General features: G+C 35.1%; 1 protein-coding gene across 14 annotated transcripts in view; it reads left to right on the top strand.

Annotated features, from left to right (window-relative positions):
- The window catches only part of ARHGEF9 (Cdc42 guanine nucleotide exchange factor 9), a 156,008-nt gene that overhangs the window by 89,094 nt on the left and 51,015 nt on the right, over positions 1–15,899 (top strand). For all 14 annotated transcript variants that reach the window (XM_009199283.3, XM_009199279.3, XM_003918948.4 and 11 more), the window contains one exon: positions 1,485–1,664. In XM_009199283.3, the coding sequence (XP_009197547.1) occupies positions 1,485–1,664 (180 nt within the window). The remainder of the gene's footprint in view (positions 1–1,484; positions 1,665–15,899) is intronic.

Below are 15,899 nucleotides of genomic sequence, written 5' to 3'. Positions count from 1 at the left end.
CAGTCAATGAGGGTACAAATCATTAGTTAAACAGATGTCAACATAGGGATAGACTATTAATTTGCCTACTGTTTAAAGACACCTACTAATTAATGGCTAAATTGGAGACTGAGAACAGATATGGGAAGTGAGGTTTGTTGTAGGGGTCAGTAAAAGGCATTGAAGCCAGGGATGAGGATCTTCCTGGAGTGTGCCCAGATTACCTCATTGGTAGCTGTGTTAAGGGAGACAAAGTGAGGATAGGGACAGGGCTATATGTGGTAAATCAGTCCCTGTAAAACTCTTCCTTGGAGTCTCAACCCTTAAGAAAGGTATTAAGATAATTTCACTTAGCTGTTTGATGAAAGCAAATGACCATAATTTATCCTCACCAAGAACATTTTTATGTGCTACTGATTTCTAATGAGGACAGTAACTATCAAGTGAAAACCCATAATAGTAGGTTCCAAATGGAAGATGCAATTTAGATCAGGGCTGTTTTTGTCCTGACTTAATTATGCCCTGAGTCTTTATGTTACCCCAATGCTTTCTTACTAGACCAAGAATCTCTTTCATCCTTTTTTTCTCTTTCATCAGTGGTTATCTTTATTAATGTGTTTTATGTGTTTAGGGCACATTTATGTGTTTAGGACATATGTGTTAGGACACATTAATGTGTTTAGGACACATTTATTTACAAATGTGTCCTAAACACCTGCTGTGTTAGAAACACCATGTCCAGGCACGCATAGGCTTGTTGGCTGAGCTCATCTAAATGATCACTCCTGGCCAGCTACCTTAGATAGTTGAGACATTTGCTTTGAGAAATGGTTTGGCAGATATTTGCATGACGTGAATAGTATGAATGCATTTTCTTAAAGTATGTGAAGACATGAATGTCTAAGAAAAGATCGTATGTGTACTTTGATGTACACAACAGGGAAAGTCTAAAATGATAAACAACTATTATTCCTGGTTATTTCCTGACATTAAAGTTCATAAGGGAATTTTTTCTTTTTAAAGAAATGGTTTTGTCTTGTCAATTTATGTTCTCTTATGGGAAGTTTTCCTATTCTGGCCTCTGTTCCCAAATTTTTGTCAATGTTATTAAGACCTTTGGGTTGGTCTTATAAGGAATAGAACTTTAGAGATGTGAATGGATCCAGCTAAACCAGTAGCTAATAAGACCTGTGAAAATGTGGTCAGCCAGCTTCTTGGAAAGGGATATTTGACTTTTGGGGTCTTCTTCATAGAGAATGAAGGGAAAAGCCCTGTACTTTGGAGTCTTTGCATTCTTAAGACCTTTGCTGGCAATCCAGCTTTCCTAATTACTCACTGGGGGAGTGACTTCCTTCTGTAAACCTCAGTTTCCTCATATGAAAAATGAAAATAATTATTCCATGCCTACTTCTTGGGACCAAAATGAGCCTCTTAAGTGCTTAGGAAGTGTAAAGCCTTCTGTAAGTCAGGGACTTCCTCAACCTAGGGTTTTTCTGTATCTGCAGGGCTATCTGAAGCAGTGCCGGAAGAGAAGGGACATGTTCAGTGACGAGCAACTGAAGGTAATCTTTGGGAACATTGAAGATATCTACAGATTTCAGATGGGCTTTGTGAGAGACCTGGAGAAACAGTATAACAATGATGACCCCCACCTCAGCGAGATAGGACCCTGCTTCCTAGAGCACGTAAGTATCTTATCTATTTGGGAAGGGTTTTGAGAGGTGTTAGGAAACAATGGAAGGAGCGTTTGAACTGTCTGGTTCTGTTCAGCTGCTTTGTCCCTGCAGTGGGAAATGGGTTCCTCTCGGGCCCTTATTTTGACCCCTGGTCTCCAGCCAGGAAACAAGGACTTAGAAAAGTGCTGTGATTTGCCCTATAAATGTTAAGCATGTGTATGACCTGCTGGTTCCATTCCCGAATGTATATTCCAGAGAAACTCTCACAGAAGTCCACAAGGGAGCACATACAAGGCTGTTGTTGATTGCGTGGCAGTGTCGTATGTGGTGGAGTACCATTAGAAGCAACCTAGGATTCTCCTTCTTTACCATTCCCCTCCCCTCTCCCTTTCCTTCTTGGCAGTTACCAGTAGAATTTTTCTTCATCTTCCCTTTTCTGTTTCTGTTAAGTTTCCGTGAGACTCAGTATTTTTTGAGGAACTCAAAATATTCACAGTGTGTTATCTCTTTTAATGTATTATTTTTCCTTTTAAAGAATTAATTGTTTACCCTTTTATTAGTTCTAGAGTTTCATTTTTATCAGCTTTACTTAGATATAATTTACATACAATAAGATTCATTCATTTTAAGTGATTTTAAGTGTATACTTTAAGGAGTTTTAACAAATGTATATAGTTGTATAACCACCATAATAATCAAAATATAGGACATTTCTATAACTCCATAAAGTCCTCTTATCTTGACATTGCAAACAATCTGTGCCCCTACTCCTGGCTACTGGAAAATATTGATCTCCTTTTTATCTGAAATTTTGCTTTTTCTAGAATGTCATATATGTGAAATCATACAGTATATAATCTTTTGTGTTTAGCTTCTTTCATTTAACATAATGCCTTTGATATCCATCCATGTTGTTGCATATATCATTAGTTTATCCTTTTTTATTGCTTAGTAGCACTCCATTGCAAGGATCCACCACCTATTCACCAATTAATGGATATCTGGGTTGTTTCCAGTTTTGAACTCTAATGCATAAAGCTGCTATGAACATTCTAGGTACAATATTTTTTTGAGAATATATGTTTTCGTTTTTCTTGGATAAGGGCTTCCAGGGTTAGGGTTGCTAGGTGGCATGGTAGATTTTTTAACTTATTAGATAATGCCAAACTATTTTCCAAAGTCTCTATACCATTTTTCATTTTCACTACTAATACATAATACATAAGAGTTCTGGTTACTCCACATGGTCATCAACACTTGATATTATCAGTTTTTTTTTTTTTTTTTTTTTTTGGAGACAGAGTCTCGCTTTGTTACCCAGGCACCCAGGCTGGAGTGCGGTGGTGCAATCTTGGCTTGTGGCAACTTCTGCCTCCCAGGTTCAAGCAATTCTCCTGCCTCACTGTCCCAAGTAGCTGGGATTACAGGCATGTGCCGTTATACCCAGCTAATTTTTGTCTTTTTAGTGGAGACGGGGTGTCACCATGTTGGCCAGGCTGGTCTCAAATTCCTTACCTCAAGTGATCTTCCTGCCTTGGCCTCCCAAAATGCTGACTGTGATTACAAGCGTGAGCCATCATGCCCAGTCAGTCACTATTTTTTTTTTTTTTTTTATTTTAGCCATTCTAACATGTAGGTGTGTAGTGGTATCTCATTGTACTTTTAATTTGCATTTCCAATGGATAGTGATGTTGAGCATTTTTTTCATGTGTTTATTTGCCATCTGTATAAAAACTGGTGAAGTGTCTGTTCATGTATTTTTCCCATTTTAAGTGTATTGTTTGTTTTCTTATTGTTTTGAGAGTTCTTTTTTCTTAAAAATTAATACATAATACTTTCACATATTTATGGGGTACATGTAGTGTTTTGTTTTTTTTTTTTTTTCTTGAGATGGAGTCTCACTCTGTGACCCAGGCTGGAGTGCAGTGGCGCTATCTTGGCTCACTGCAACTTCCACCTCCCGGGTTCCAGCAATTCTCCTGCCTCAGCTTCCCAAGTAGCTGGGATTATAGGCGTGTGCCACCATGCCAGCTAATTTTTGCATTTTTTTTTTAGTAGAGATGGGGTTTCACCATGTTAGCTAGGCTGGTCTTAAACTCCTGACCTCGTGATCCATCCGCCTTGGCCTCCCAAAGTGCTGGGACTACATGTGGCATTTTGATACATAAATACAATGTATAATGATTATATCGGGGTAATTGGGATAGCCAGCATCTCAAACATTTAACATTTATTTGTGTTGGGGACATTCCAAATCTTCTAGCTATTTTGAAATAAGCAATTAATTATTGTTAACTATAATTGTTTTTATAATTATAACTATTTTGAAATATATAACTAATTATTGTTAACTGCTCTGATATCAACCACTAGAACTTATTTCTTCTATATAACTATAGTTTTATACCCATTAACCAACCTCTCTTCATCTTTCTCTCCCCACAACCTTCCTAACTTCTGGTAACTACTACTATACTCTCCACCTCCATGATATCAACTTTTATAGCCCCTACTTATGAGTGAAAACATGATATTTCAAGGTCAGGAGATCGAGACTATCCTGGCTAACATGGTGAAACCCCGTCTCTACTAAAAATACAAAAAAAAAACTAGCCGGGCGCGGTAGCGGGCGCCTGTAGTCCCAGCTACTTGGGAGGCTGAGGCGGGAGAATGGCGTGAACCCGGGGGGCGGAGCTTGCAGTGAGCCGAGATCGCGCCACTGCACTCCAGCCTGGGAGACACAGTGAGACTCCGTCTCAAAAAAAAAAAAAAAAAAGAAAACATGATATTTGTCTTTCTGTGCCTTGCTTATTTCGATTGACATAATGTCTTCCAGTTCCATCCATGTTGCTGCATATGACAGGATTTTCTTTTTATAGCTCAATGATATTCCATTGTGTATGTATAGCACATGTTCTTTATCCATTGATCCGTCAGTGGGCATTTAGGTTGATTCCATAACTTGGCTATTTTGAATAGTGCTGTGATAAACAAGGGAGTGCAAATATCTGTTCTGACATATTGATTTTTCTTCTTTTGGATATATATATTATATACCCAGCAGTGGGATTGCTGGATCATATGGTACTTCTATGTTTAGTTTTCCATACCGTTTTCCATAATGGCCGTCTAATTTACATTCTGATCAGCAGTGTATGAGAGTTCTCTGTTCTGTGCATCCTCTTCAGCATTTGTTATTTTTTGTCTTTTTGATAATAACCATTCTAACTGGGGCGAGATAATATGTCCTTGTGATTTTGATTTGCATTTCCCTGATGATTAATGATGTTGGGCATTTTTCATATACCTATTGGCCATTTGTATGTCTTCTTTTAAGAAATGTCTGTTCAGAGCATTTGCCCACTTTGAAATCAGATTATTTGTGGGGTTTTTTTTGCTATTGAGTTGTTTGAGTCACTTATATATTTTGGTTGTTAATGTTTTGTCAGAGGGATAGTTTGCAGATATTTTCTCTCATTCTGTATGTTGTTGCTTCACTCTGTTGATTGTTTCCTTTGCTGTGCAGAAGCTTTTAGCTTGATATAATCCCATTTGGCTATTTCTGCTTTTGTTATCTGTGCTTTAGAGGTATTACTCAATAGAGTCTTTGTGCATATCAATGACCTGAGGCATTTTTCCAATGTTTTATTCTAGTAGTTTTATAGTTTCAAGTCTTAACGTTTAAGTCATTCATCCGTTTTGATTTTATTTTTTCATATGGTGAGAGATAGGGGTCTAGTTTTATTCTTTTGCATATGGACATCCAATCTGTCCAAGACCATAAATCGAAGAGGCTGTCCTTTCTCCAATATGTGTTCTTGGTGTCTTTATTGAAAATGAATTGGCTGTAAATGCATGGGTATATTTTGGGATGCTGTATTCTGTTCATTTGGTCTATGTGTCTGTTTTTATTTCAGTACCATGCTTTTTTGGTTACTATAACTTTATAGTATATTTTGAAGTTAGGTAGTGTGATGCCTCCAGCTTTGTTGTTTTTGCTCAGGATTGCTTTGGTTATTCTGGGTCTTTGTGGGTCCATATGAACCTTAGGATTTTTTTTTCCCATTTCTGTGGTGAACGTCATTGGTATTTTGATAGAGATTGGATAGAGATTGCATTTAATCTGTAGATTGCTTTCAGTAGTATATCTTAACAATATTAATTCAATAATATTACTTTAATATTAATTAATTACATTTAATCTATAGATTGCTTTAGGCAGTACATTTTAACAATATTAATTCTTCCCATCCATCAATATGGGATATCTTTCCCTTTTTGTGTGTAGTTATCAATTTTTTTCAGCACTGCTTTTTAGTTTTTATTCTAGAGATCTTTCACTTCCGTGGTTAAATTTATTCCTATTTTTTGTAGCTATTTTAAATGGGATTGCTTTTTTGGTTTCTTTTTCAGATTGTTAATTATTGGCAAACAGAAATGCACCTGCTTTTTGTATGTTGATTTTGTATCCTGCAACTTTACTGAACTTGTTGATAATTTCCAGCATTTCGTGTGTGTATGTAGTCTTTAGGTTTTTCTAAATATAAGATTATATTATCTGCTAACAAGGATAATTTGATTTCTTCCTTTTCAATATGGATACCCTTTATTTCATTCTCTTGCCTGAATTGCTTTGACTAGGACATGAAGTACTATGCTGAACATAAGCGGAAAAAGTGGGCATTCTTGTCTTAGTCTAGATCTTGGGGGAAAGGCTTTTGATTTTTTTCCTGTTCAGTGTGATGACAGCTTTAGGTTTGTGATATATGGCTTTTATTATTTTGTTGCATGTTCCTTCTGTAGCCAGTTTGTTGTCTTTTTATCATGGAGGGATCTTGAATTTTATGAAATGCTTTTTCAGCATCTGTTGAAGTGATCATATGGGTTTTGTCCTTGATTCTGTTACTGTAATGTATCACATTTATTTATTTGCATATGTTGAACCAAACGTTTGTCCCTGGGATGTGACCCACTTGATCACTGTGAGTGATCTTTTTAATGTGTTGTTTAATTCAGTTTGCTAGTATTTTGTTGAGAATTTTTGCATCTGTGTTTGCCAGCACTATTGGCCTGTAGTTTTCTTTTATTGATGTGTTTTTGTCTGGTTTGGGTACCAGGGTAATGCTGGCCTCATAGAATGAGTTTGAAGTATTCCTCCTCTTCACTTTTTTGAAATAATTTGCATAGAATTGGTATCAGTTCTTTTTTAAATGTTTGGTGGAATTCAGCAGTGAAACCATAAGGTCCTTGGCTTTTCTTTGATGAGACACTTTTTATTACTGTTTTGATATTGTTACTTGTTATTGGTTTGTTCTGATTTTCTATTTATTCATGGTTCAACCTAGGTACGTCATATGTATCCAGGAATTTATCCATTTCTTCTAGGTTTTCCAATTTGTTTGCCTGTAGTTGTTCATATTCTCTGTAATGATCCTTTGTATTTTTGTGGTATCAGTTATATTCTCCCTTTTCCCCTCTAATTTGATTTATTTGGGTATTCTTTTTTCTTAGTCTAGCTAAAGGTTTGTTGATTTTGTTTATCTTTTCAAAGAAAACTTTTCATTTCATTGATCTTTTGTATTTTTCAGCCTTAGTTTCATTTATTTCTGCTCTGACCTTTTTTATTTATTTCCTTCTAGTAGCTTTGGGTTTGGTTTGTTCTTGCCTTCCTAATTCTTTGAAGTGACTTGCTAGATTATTTATTTGAAGACTTTCTTTTTTTTTTTTTGATGAAAGCTTTTATTGCCATAAATTTTCCTCTTTGTACTGCTTTTGCTGTATTTCATAGGCTTTGGTATCTTGTGTTTCCATTTTCATTTGTTTTGAGAAATTTCTATTTTTTAAAAGAATTTTGTTATTTACCCACTGGTCATTCAGGAGCAATATATTTAATTCCAGTGTATTTGTACAGTTTCTTAAGTTGCTCTTGTTACTGATTTCTAGTTTTATTTCATTGTGGTGAGAAAAGACACTTGATATGAATTTGACTTTTTAAAATTTGTTGAGATTTGCTTTATGGCCTAACATATGGCCTATTTTCAAGAATGTTCTATATGCTGATGAGAAAAATGTGTAGTCTGCAGCAGTTGGATGACATGTTCAGTTATTTTCAGTTATGTACATTTGGTCTATAGTGCAACTGAAATCCAGTATTTCTTTGTTGATATCTTGTCTGGATGATCTGTTCGTTGCTAAAAGTGGGTGTTGAAGTTCCCTATTATTATGGTGTTGTAGTCTATCTCTCCCTTTAAATCTACTAGTATTTGTTGTATATATTTGGGTGCTCCAGTGCTGGGTGCATATGAATTTATAATTGTTATATCCTCTAGCTGAATTGACTCATTTATTATTATATAATGACATTCTTTGTTTCTTCTTACGGTTTTTGACCTGAAGTCTATTTCATATGATATATGTGTAGCCACTGCTGCTCTTTTGTGGTTTCTATTTATATGCAATATCTTTTTTCATCCCTTCACTTTTAGTCTATATGTGTCTTATTCACTAGAAATTCACTTAAAGAAGTGAAATTCTTGTAGGCAGCATATAGTTGGATGCTGTTTTTTTTTAATCCATTCAGCCACTCTCTTTTAATTGGAGAATTTAGTCCCATTTACATTCAGTGTTATTTTTGAAAGGTAAGGACTCACTACTGCCATTTTGTTATTATTTTCTGATTGTTTTATAACTCCTCTCTTCCATTATTTTACTACCGTCTTCCTTTGTTGTTCAGTGATTTTTCTCTGGTGGTATGTATTAATTCTTTGCTTTTTTTAGTGTATCTTTTACAGGTTTTTGCTTTGTAGTTACTATGGGGCTTAGAACATCTTATTATAAACTGATGACAACTTAACTTAGATTAAAAGAAAAATTAAAAACTAAAATCTCTACAATTTAAGTCCATTACTTCCACATTTTAACTTTTTGTTGTCTCAATTTACATCTTTTTATATTGCCTATCCCTTAATAAATTGCCTTTTTTTTTTTCTGAGATGGAGTCTTGCTCTGTGTCCCAGGCTGGAGTGCAGTGGCACGATCTTGGCTCACTGCAACCTCTGCCTCCCGAGTTCAAGTGATTCTCCTACCTCAGCCTCCTGAGTAACCTGAGATTATAGGCACATGCCACCACACCCAGCTAGTTTTTGTATTTTTTAGTACAGATGGAGTTTCATCATGTTGGCCGGGCTGACCTTAATAAATTGTCATTATTTTTGATAGATTTTTTTCAGTCTTCATACTAAAGCTATGAACGGTTTACACACCACAACGCAGTGTTTGTCTGCATAATTTATTCTGAATTTGTCTACATACATTTACCAGTTTATTTTATAACTTCAGATGTTTTCTTTTTACATAGTAGTGTTCTTTTAAGATTGAACAACTGGCTTTAGCAGTTCATGTAAGACAAATCTTCTGCTGATGAATTCCCTCAACTTCTGTCTGGGAAAGTCTGTATCTCTCCTTCATGTTTGAAGGATGACTCTGCTGGGCACAGTATTTATGGGAGGTTGTTTTGTTTTGTTTTGTTTTGTTTTGTTTTGTTTTGTTTTCATTCAGTACTTTGAGTATGTTGCCCCGTCCCTCCCGCCCTATAGGACTTACACTGAAAAATCTGTTACCAGAGGAATTGAAACTCCTTTATATGTTATTTGCTTCTTTTCTCTTGCTGCTTTTAAGATTCCCCTCTTTGTCCGTTACCTTTGAGAGTTTGATTATTATATGCCTTAGGGTAATCTTATTTAGATTGAACGTGTTTGGTAGTCTTTAACCCTATATCTGGATATTTATATCTTTCTCTAGGTTTGGAAAAGTCTCTGTTATTATTACTTTGAATAAGCTTTCTACCTTTTGTTCTTTCTCAACATCCTCTTTAAAGCCAATGACCCTTTGGCTTGCTCTTTTGAGGCTATCCCCTAGATCTTGTTGGTGTTCTTCATTTTTCTCATTATTTTTTCTCTTCTTATTGTGAGTTTTCAAATAGTCTTAGAGCTCACCGATTCTTTCTTCTGCTTGATCAGTTCTATTGTTGAGACCATCCCATGCATTTTTCAGTTTGACTATTGTATTTCTTAGCTTTAGGATTTCTGTTTAATTTTTTTAAAATTTCAATTTCATTGTTAAACTTCTGTAATATGTTTCTGAATTGCTTTTCTGTGTTATATTGGCATTTTCTGAATTCCTGAAAATTGCTATTCTGCATTCTTGATCTGAGAGCTCACACAACATCATCGCATTAGGGTCAGTCACTAGCTCCTTATTTTGTCTATTTGGGAATGTCATGGTTTCCTATTTGCTCTTTCTATGAATATATGTCTGTGCATTTGCATTGAAGGATTAGTTCTTTATTCCAGTCTTCACTGTCTGGCTTGGTTTGGTCTTTCAGAAGTATGTTTGTCTAGAGGTTTTGTGCAGAGTGACTGTTTAGCTCCCTTAGCCTGAGATCACTGCCTCCTTTTCAACACTAGATGGCACCCGGAACCCAGATTTGACATAGTCTTTCTCAAGTTCAAAGTGCTACCCATCCTGGATGGGAAGGAATCCCAAAGATATCCCAGCTCTGTGGGAAGCTGGATGGAGGTTTGTTCCCAGAGGACTGATGAAGTGTGCCTCCTGCAACGTGATGCTGTTGAACAGCCTTTCTGATTTGGTGTCTTTTTTGAGTTCAGGTGAAGGGAAGCTGTGGAGTTTCATGCACTGGGTGTTGCTAACCCCATCCCCACCCTCTAACTCTAGCTGCCTTTGGGATTTTTTACTCTGCAGGTATTCAAGAGGCTTCTTACAGGTTGAGGCAGGAAGAATTTTTCTGAAAAGGGATCTAAGATGGTGGGGAAGCTAGCTGTCCACTTTTACTTTTTCCAGTATAGGAACCTTGATTTTGAGGGTACCTTTCTACACAGTGCCTGGCAGCTTGGAGAAGGAGCTATTTTACATTTTGCTTGCAGTTTTTCTGTTCTCTGTGGCCTCTGGGATTGTCACAGCTTCAGTCATTGAGTTCTGGAATATTTCTTTTGATAATCTTGGCAGTGGCTAGTTCTTTTTGGTTTTCTGTGGAGGAGAGTAAAGCTACATAACTTATACTGTGCTATTTTGGTGACATTCTGTTATGAGAATTATATATTTTGTTAACAAGTCCTTTGTCAGATAAGTTATTTGCAGACATTATATCCCAGTCTGTGGCTTAGCCTTTCATTTCCTTAACTGTGTCTTTTTAAAATTGTCCGTATTTATAGAGTCTGTGAGAAATTTTTAACATATGTATAATGCATAGTGATCAAGTCAGGTTTTTGAGTACAATGCAATTTTTTTTAAGTATAGTCATCCTACTCTGCTATTGAACATTGAATGCATTCCTTCTATTTTATGTTTGTACCCTTTAACCCACTTATATTCATGTTCTCCCTTCTCACCCACTCACACTTCCCTGCCTCTGTTGTTTTTCCACCCTCTACTTCCATGTGTTCAAATTTTTTAGCACCCCCAAATAAATGAGAACATGTGATATTTGTCTTTTTGTGCCTGGCTTATATCACTTAAGACAATGACCTCTAGTTTCATCTATGTTGATGCAAATGACATAATTTCATTCTTTTTATGGCTGAGTACCATTCCATTGTGTAGAAGTACTATATTTTCTTTATCCATTCATTTGTTGATGGACACTTAGATTGATTCCTTATCTTTGCTATTATGAATGGTGCTGTGGTAAACATGCAAGTGCAAGTATTCCTTTGATATAATGATTTATTTTATGTAAGTCGATACCTAGTAATGGGATGGCTGGATTGAATGGTAATTCTATTTTTAGTTTTAAGAGTATCTTTTGAAAAGCATAAACTTTTAATTTTATTGAAATTCAGTTTATCGCTTTATTTTATTTTATGGGTCATGCTTTTTGTTTCTTACTTTCTTTGCCTATCTCAAAAGCATAACGATTTTCTACTTTTTTAAAAATAGAAGTTATGTAGTTCTGTTTTTTACATTTAGGCCTATGATCCCTTTTGTGGTAATTTTTATATATGGCACAAAGTGCAGATCAAGGTTAATTGGTTTCTGTATGGATATTTGTTAAAAAATACTAATTCCCCTAATGAATTGCCTGGGCACCTTTGTCAAAAATCAATTAAGCGTATATGTGGAGATCTATTTTTAGGTACACTCTTCTGTTCTAGTGATCTATATGACTATTCTTGTAATAGTACCCCGCTTTCTTGATTAATATAGGTTCATAGCAAGTCTTTAAGTCAGGTAGCATAACTCCTCCAACATAGTTATTTTTCAAAACAATTTTAGCTATTTTAGGTTATTTGTATTTCTATATAAATTTATGGATAATCTTGCCAAATTTTACCAAAAACAAACAAAAACCATACCAGTGTTTTGATTGTTACTGCATTAAATCTGTGGATCAGTTTTGGGAACATTGATATGATGAGTCTTCAGATCCATGAACATTTAACTGTTTATTTCTATGTTTTTGTGATTTCGCTCAGGATTGTTTTCTAGTTTTCATTCTATGATTTTGACCTTTTAAAATTTGATTGTTTTAAAAAATATTTAAGGTATAAATTTAAGATGTACAATGTGATATTTCGATATAAATGATGAAGTGATGACTACAGTCAAACAGATTAACATATCATCTCACATAGTTACTTTTCTGTGGTAATAGTATCTAAAATCTACTCTCTTAGCAAATTTCCAGTGTATAATACAATATTGTTGACTCTAGTCCCCATGCTGTGCATTAGATCTCTAGACTTTTCCTACATAACTACAACTTTGTGCCCTTTGACTTATATCTTCCCATTTTCTCCCACCCCCTCACCTCTGGTCACCACCATCCTAATCTGTTTCTGTGTATTCATTTTTTTCTTTTTGATTCCACATATAAGTGAAATCATGTAGTAGTTTTCTTTCTGTGACTGGATTATTTCATGTAGCATAATGTCTTCTAGGTTCCTCCATGTTGTGATAAATGACATGATCTCCTTCCCTCCTTCCTGTTAAAGTCTGAATAATATTCTATTCTGCATCTCTGTATGTATATGATATATATATATATATATAAAAATTAAAAATAGAGGTAATTTATTAAAATAGAGGCAACATATTGCATATACATATACACCCCACAGTTTCTTTACCCATTTATCCATTAATGGACACTTTGTTTGCTTCCCCATCTTGGCTATTGTTATTAATACTGCAGTGAACAAGGGAGTGCAGATATCTTTACGGGTGGCGAGTGCATTTCCTTTTGGCATATACTCAAAAGAGGGATTACTGGATAATATGATAATTCTATTTTTAATTTCTTTGGGAACATCTTAAAGGTATTATTTTCCACAGTGGCTGCTGTACCAATATGTATTCCTACTAATAGTGTACAAGGGTCTCCTTTTCTCTAAACCCTTGTCAACACTTGTTATGTCTTATCTTTTTGATAATATCCATCCTAATAGATGCTAGGTTATTTCTCATTGTGGTTTAGATGTGCGTTTTCCTGATGATTAATGATGTTGAGCATCATCATATACCTGTTGACTATTTTTATGTCTTTTCTGGAGGAATGTCTGTTCAAATTCTTTGCTCATTTCTTAGTTTATTTGTTTATTTGTTTTTTTGCTATGAAATGATGCGAGTTCCTTATATATTTTGAATATTAACCATTTATCTGACATACCGTTTGCAAATATTTTCACTCAGTCCATAGGCTACCTTTGCATGCCATTGATTTTTTTTTTTTTTTTCTACATAGAAGCTTTTTAATTAGATGCAGTCCCACTTGTTTCTTTTTGCTTTTGTTGCCTGTGCTTTTGGTGTCATAAGAAAAAGCACAGCAGTAGTGCTTTTAGTAGTTTTATGATTTCAGCTCTTGTGTTTCAGTCTCTTACGCATTTTGAGTTAAATTTTGTGTATGGTGTAAAATATGGGCCCAATTTTATTCTTTTGCATATAGATATCCAGTTTTTCCAACCACATTTATTGAAGAGACTATACTTTCTCCATTGTGTCCTGTTGGTGCCCTTGTCAAAAATCAGTTCACTATATTTGCTTGGGTTTATTTCTGGACTCTCTATTCTGTTACATTGGTATATCTGTCTGTTTTTATGCTAGTAGCATACTGTTTTGATTTCCGTAGCTTTATAATATTGTTTGAAATCAAAGAGTGTGATGCCTCCAACTTTATTTTTATTTCTCAGAGTTGCTTTGGCTATTAAGGGTCTATTTTGGTTCCATAGACATTTTATATATGTTTTTGTCTATCTCCATGAAAAATGCCATTGGAATTTAGATAGGGATTGTGTTGAGATGTCGCTTTGAGTAGTAGGGACATTTTAACAATATTGGTTCTTCCAATTCTTGTACGTGGGAAATCTTTCCATTTCTTTGTGTCTTCTTCAGTTTCTTTCATCACGGTGTTTTGGTTTTCTGTGCACAGATCTTTCACCTGCTTGAATAAATTTATTCCTTAAGTATTTCATTCTTTTTGATGGTATCATAAATATGACTTTTTAAAATTTCTTTTTTTGATACATCAGTATAGGTGTAAAGAGTGCAACTGATTTTTGTACACTGATTTTTTTGGTATCCTGCATCTTTACTGAATTCATTTATTAGTTCTAAGAGTTTTTATTTTTTTTATTTTTGGGGGGAGTCTTTTGGGCTTTCTACATATGTAATCATCTTATCTCCAAATAGGGCTAGTTTACTTCTGATCCAATTTGGATGCCTTTTATTTATTTTTCTTATCTGATTGCCATGGTGAGTATTTCTAGTACTGTTTTGAATAAAATTGGCAAGGGTGGGCATCCTTGCCTTATACCAGATCTTAAAGGAAAAGCTTTCCATTTTTCACTATTGATTATGATGTTACCTGTGGGCCTCTCATAAATGGCCTTTCTTATGTTGAGGAAATTTTTTATATTAATACGTAATTTGTGAAGATATTTTATCCTGAAAGGATGTTGAACTTTGTGAAAGCTTTTTCCGCATCTATTGAAATAACCATGTGGTTTTTAAATTATTCCTTTTGCTGATGTGTAATGTATCACAATAATTGATTTGGATTTGTTAAGCCATACTTGCATCCCAGGGATAAATCCCATTTGGTCATGATGTATGATTTTTTTGATATGTTACTGAATTTAGCTAGCTACTATTTTATTGAGAATCTTTGTACCTATGATCATTAGTGATACTGGCTTGTAGTTTTTTTCTTTCTTTTTTTTTTTTTTTTTTTGACAGAGTTGTGCTCTGTTGCCCAGGCTGGAGTGCAGTGACGTGATCTCGGCTCACTGCAAGCTCTGCCTCCTGGGTTCACACCATTCTCCTGCCTCAGCCTCCCGAGTACCTGGGACTGCAGGCGCCCACCACCACGCCTGGCTAATTTTTTTGTATTTTTAGTAGAGACGGGGTTTCACCATGTTAGCCAGGATGGTCTTGATCTCCTGACCTCGTGATCCGCCTGCCTCGGCTTCCCAAAGTGCTGGGATTATAGGCATGAGCCACCGCACCCGGCCCTTTTTTTGTGTTTTTGTCTGACTTTAGAATCATTTGAGAACATTTAGTTCTTTTATGTATGTACATATGTATGTATGTATGTATGTATATATGTATGTATTTGAAGAGTTCAAGAGGGATTGCTACTATTCTTATCTGAGTATTTGGTAGAATTCAGTTGTGAAGCCATCTGGTCCTGGGATTTTTTGTTGTTGGGAGATTTTAAATTTCTACTTCAATCTCTTTATTTGTTAATGTTCAGGCTCTCTATTTCTTCTTGATTCAATCTTAGTAGGTTTTATATTTCTAGGAATATATTCATTTCCTCTGGTATTTCCAAGTTGTTGTCATATAATTGTTCATAATAGTCCCTTGTAATCCTTTTCATCTCTGAGACATCTTTTGTAATATCTTCATGTTCATTTCTAATTTTATTTACCTATATGCTCATTTTCTCTAAAAGCCAAGTTAGTTTTGTTGATATTTTTCCCTAAGTTCTTCTGTTCTCTGATTTATATCTGCTTTGATCTTTTATTTTTTTTCCTTCTGCTATCTTTGAGTCTACTTTGTTCTTCTTCTTGAGGTATAATATCAGATAGTTTATATCAGATTTTTTTAATGCTATCAAGGTCCCTCTTAGAACTTTTTTTGCTGCATCCCAAAGGTTTTAGTATGTTGTGCTTTCAATTTCATTTGTCTCAAGATATTTTTAAATTTCCCTTTTGATTTTTTCTTTGACCC

The sequence above is a fragment of the Papio anubis genome, chromosome X (genome assembly GCF_008728515.1).
Source record: "Papio anubis isolate 15944 chromosome X, Panubis1.0, whole genome shotgun sequence".
NCBI lineage: Eukaryota > Metazoa > Chordata > Mammalia > Primates > Cercopithecidae > Papio > Papio anubis.
This window is presented reverse-complemented; position numbering and strand designations above follow the sequence as displayed.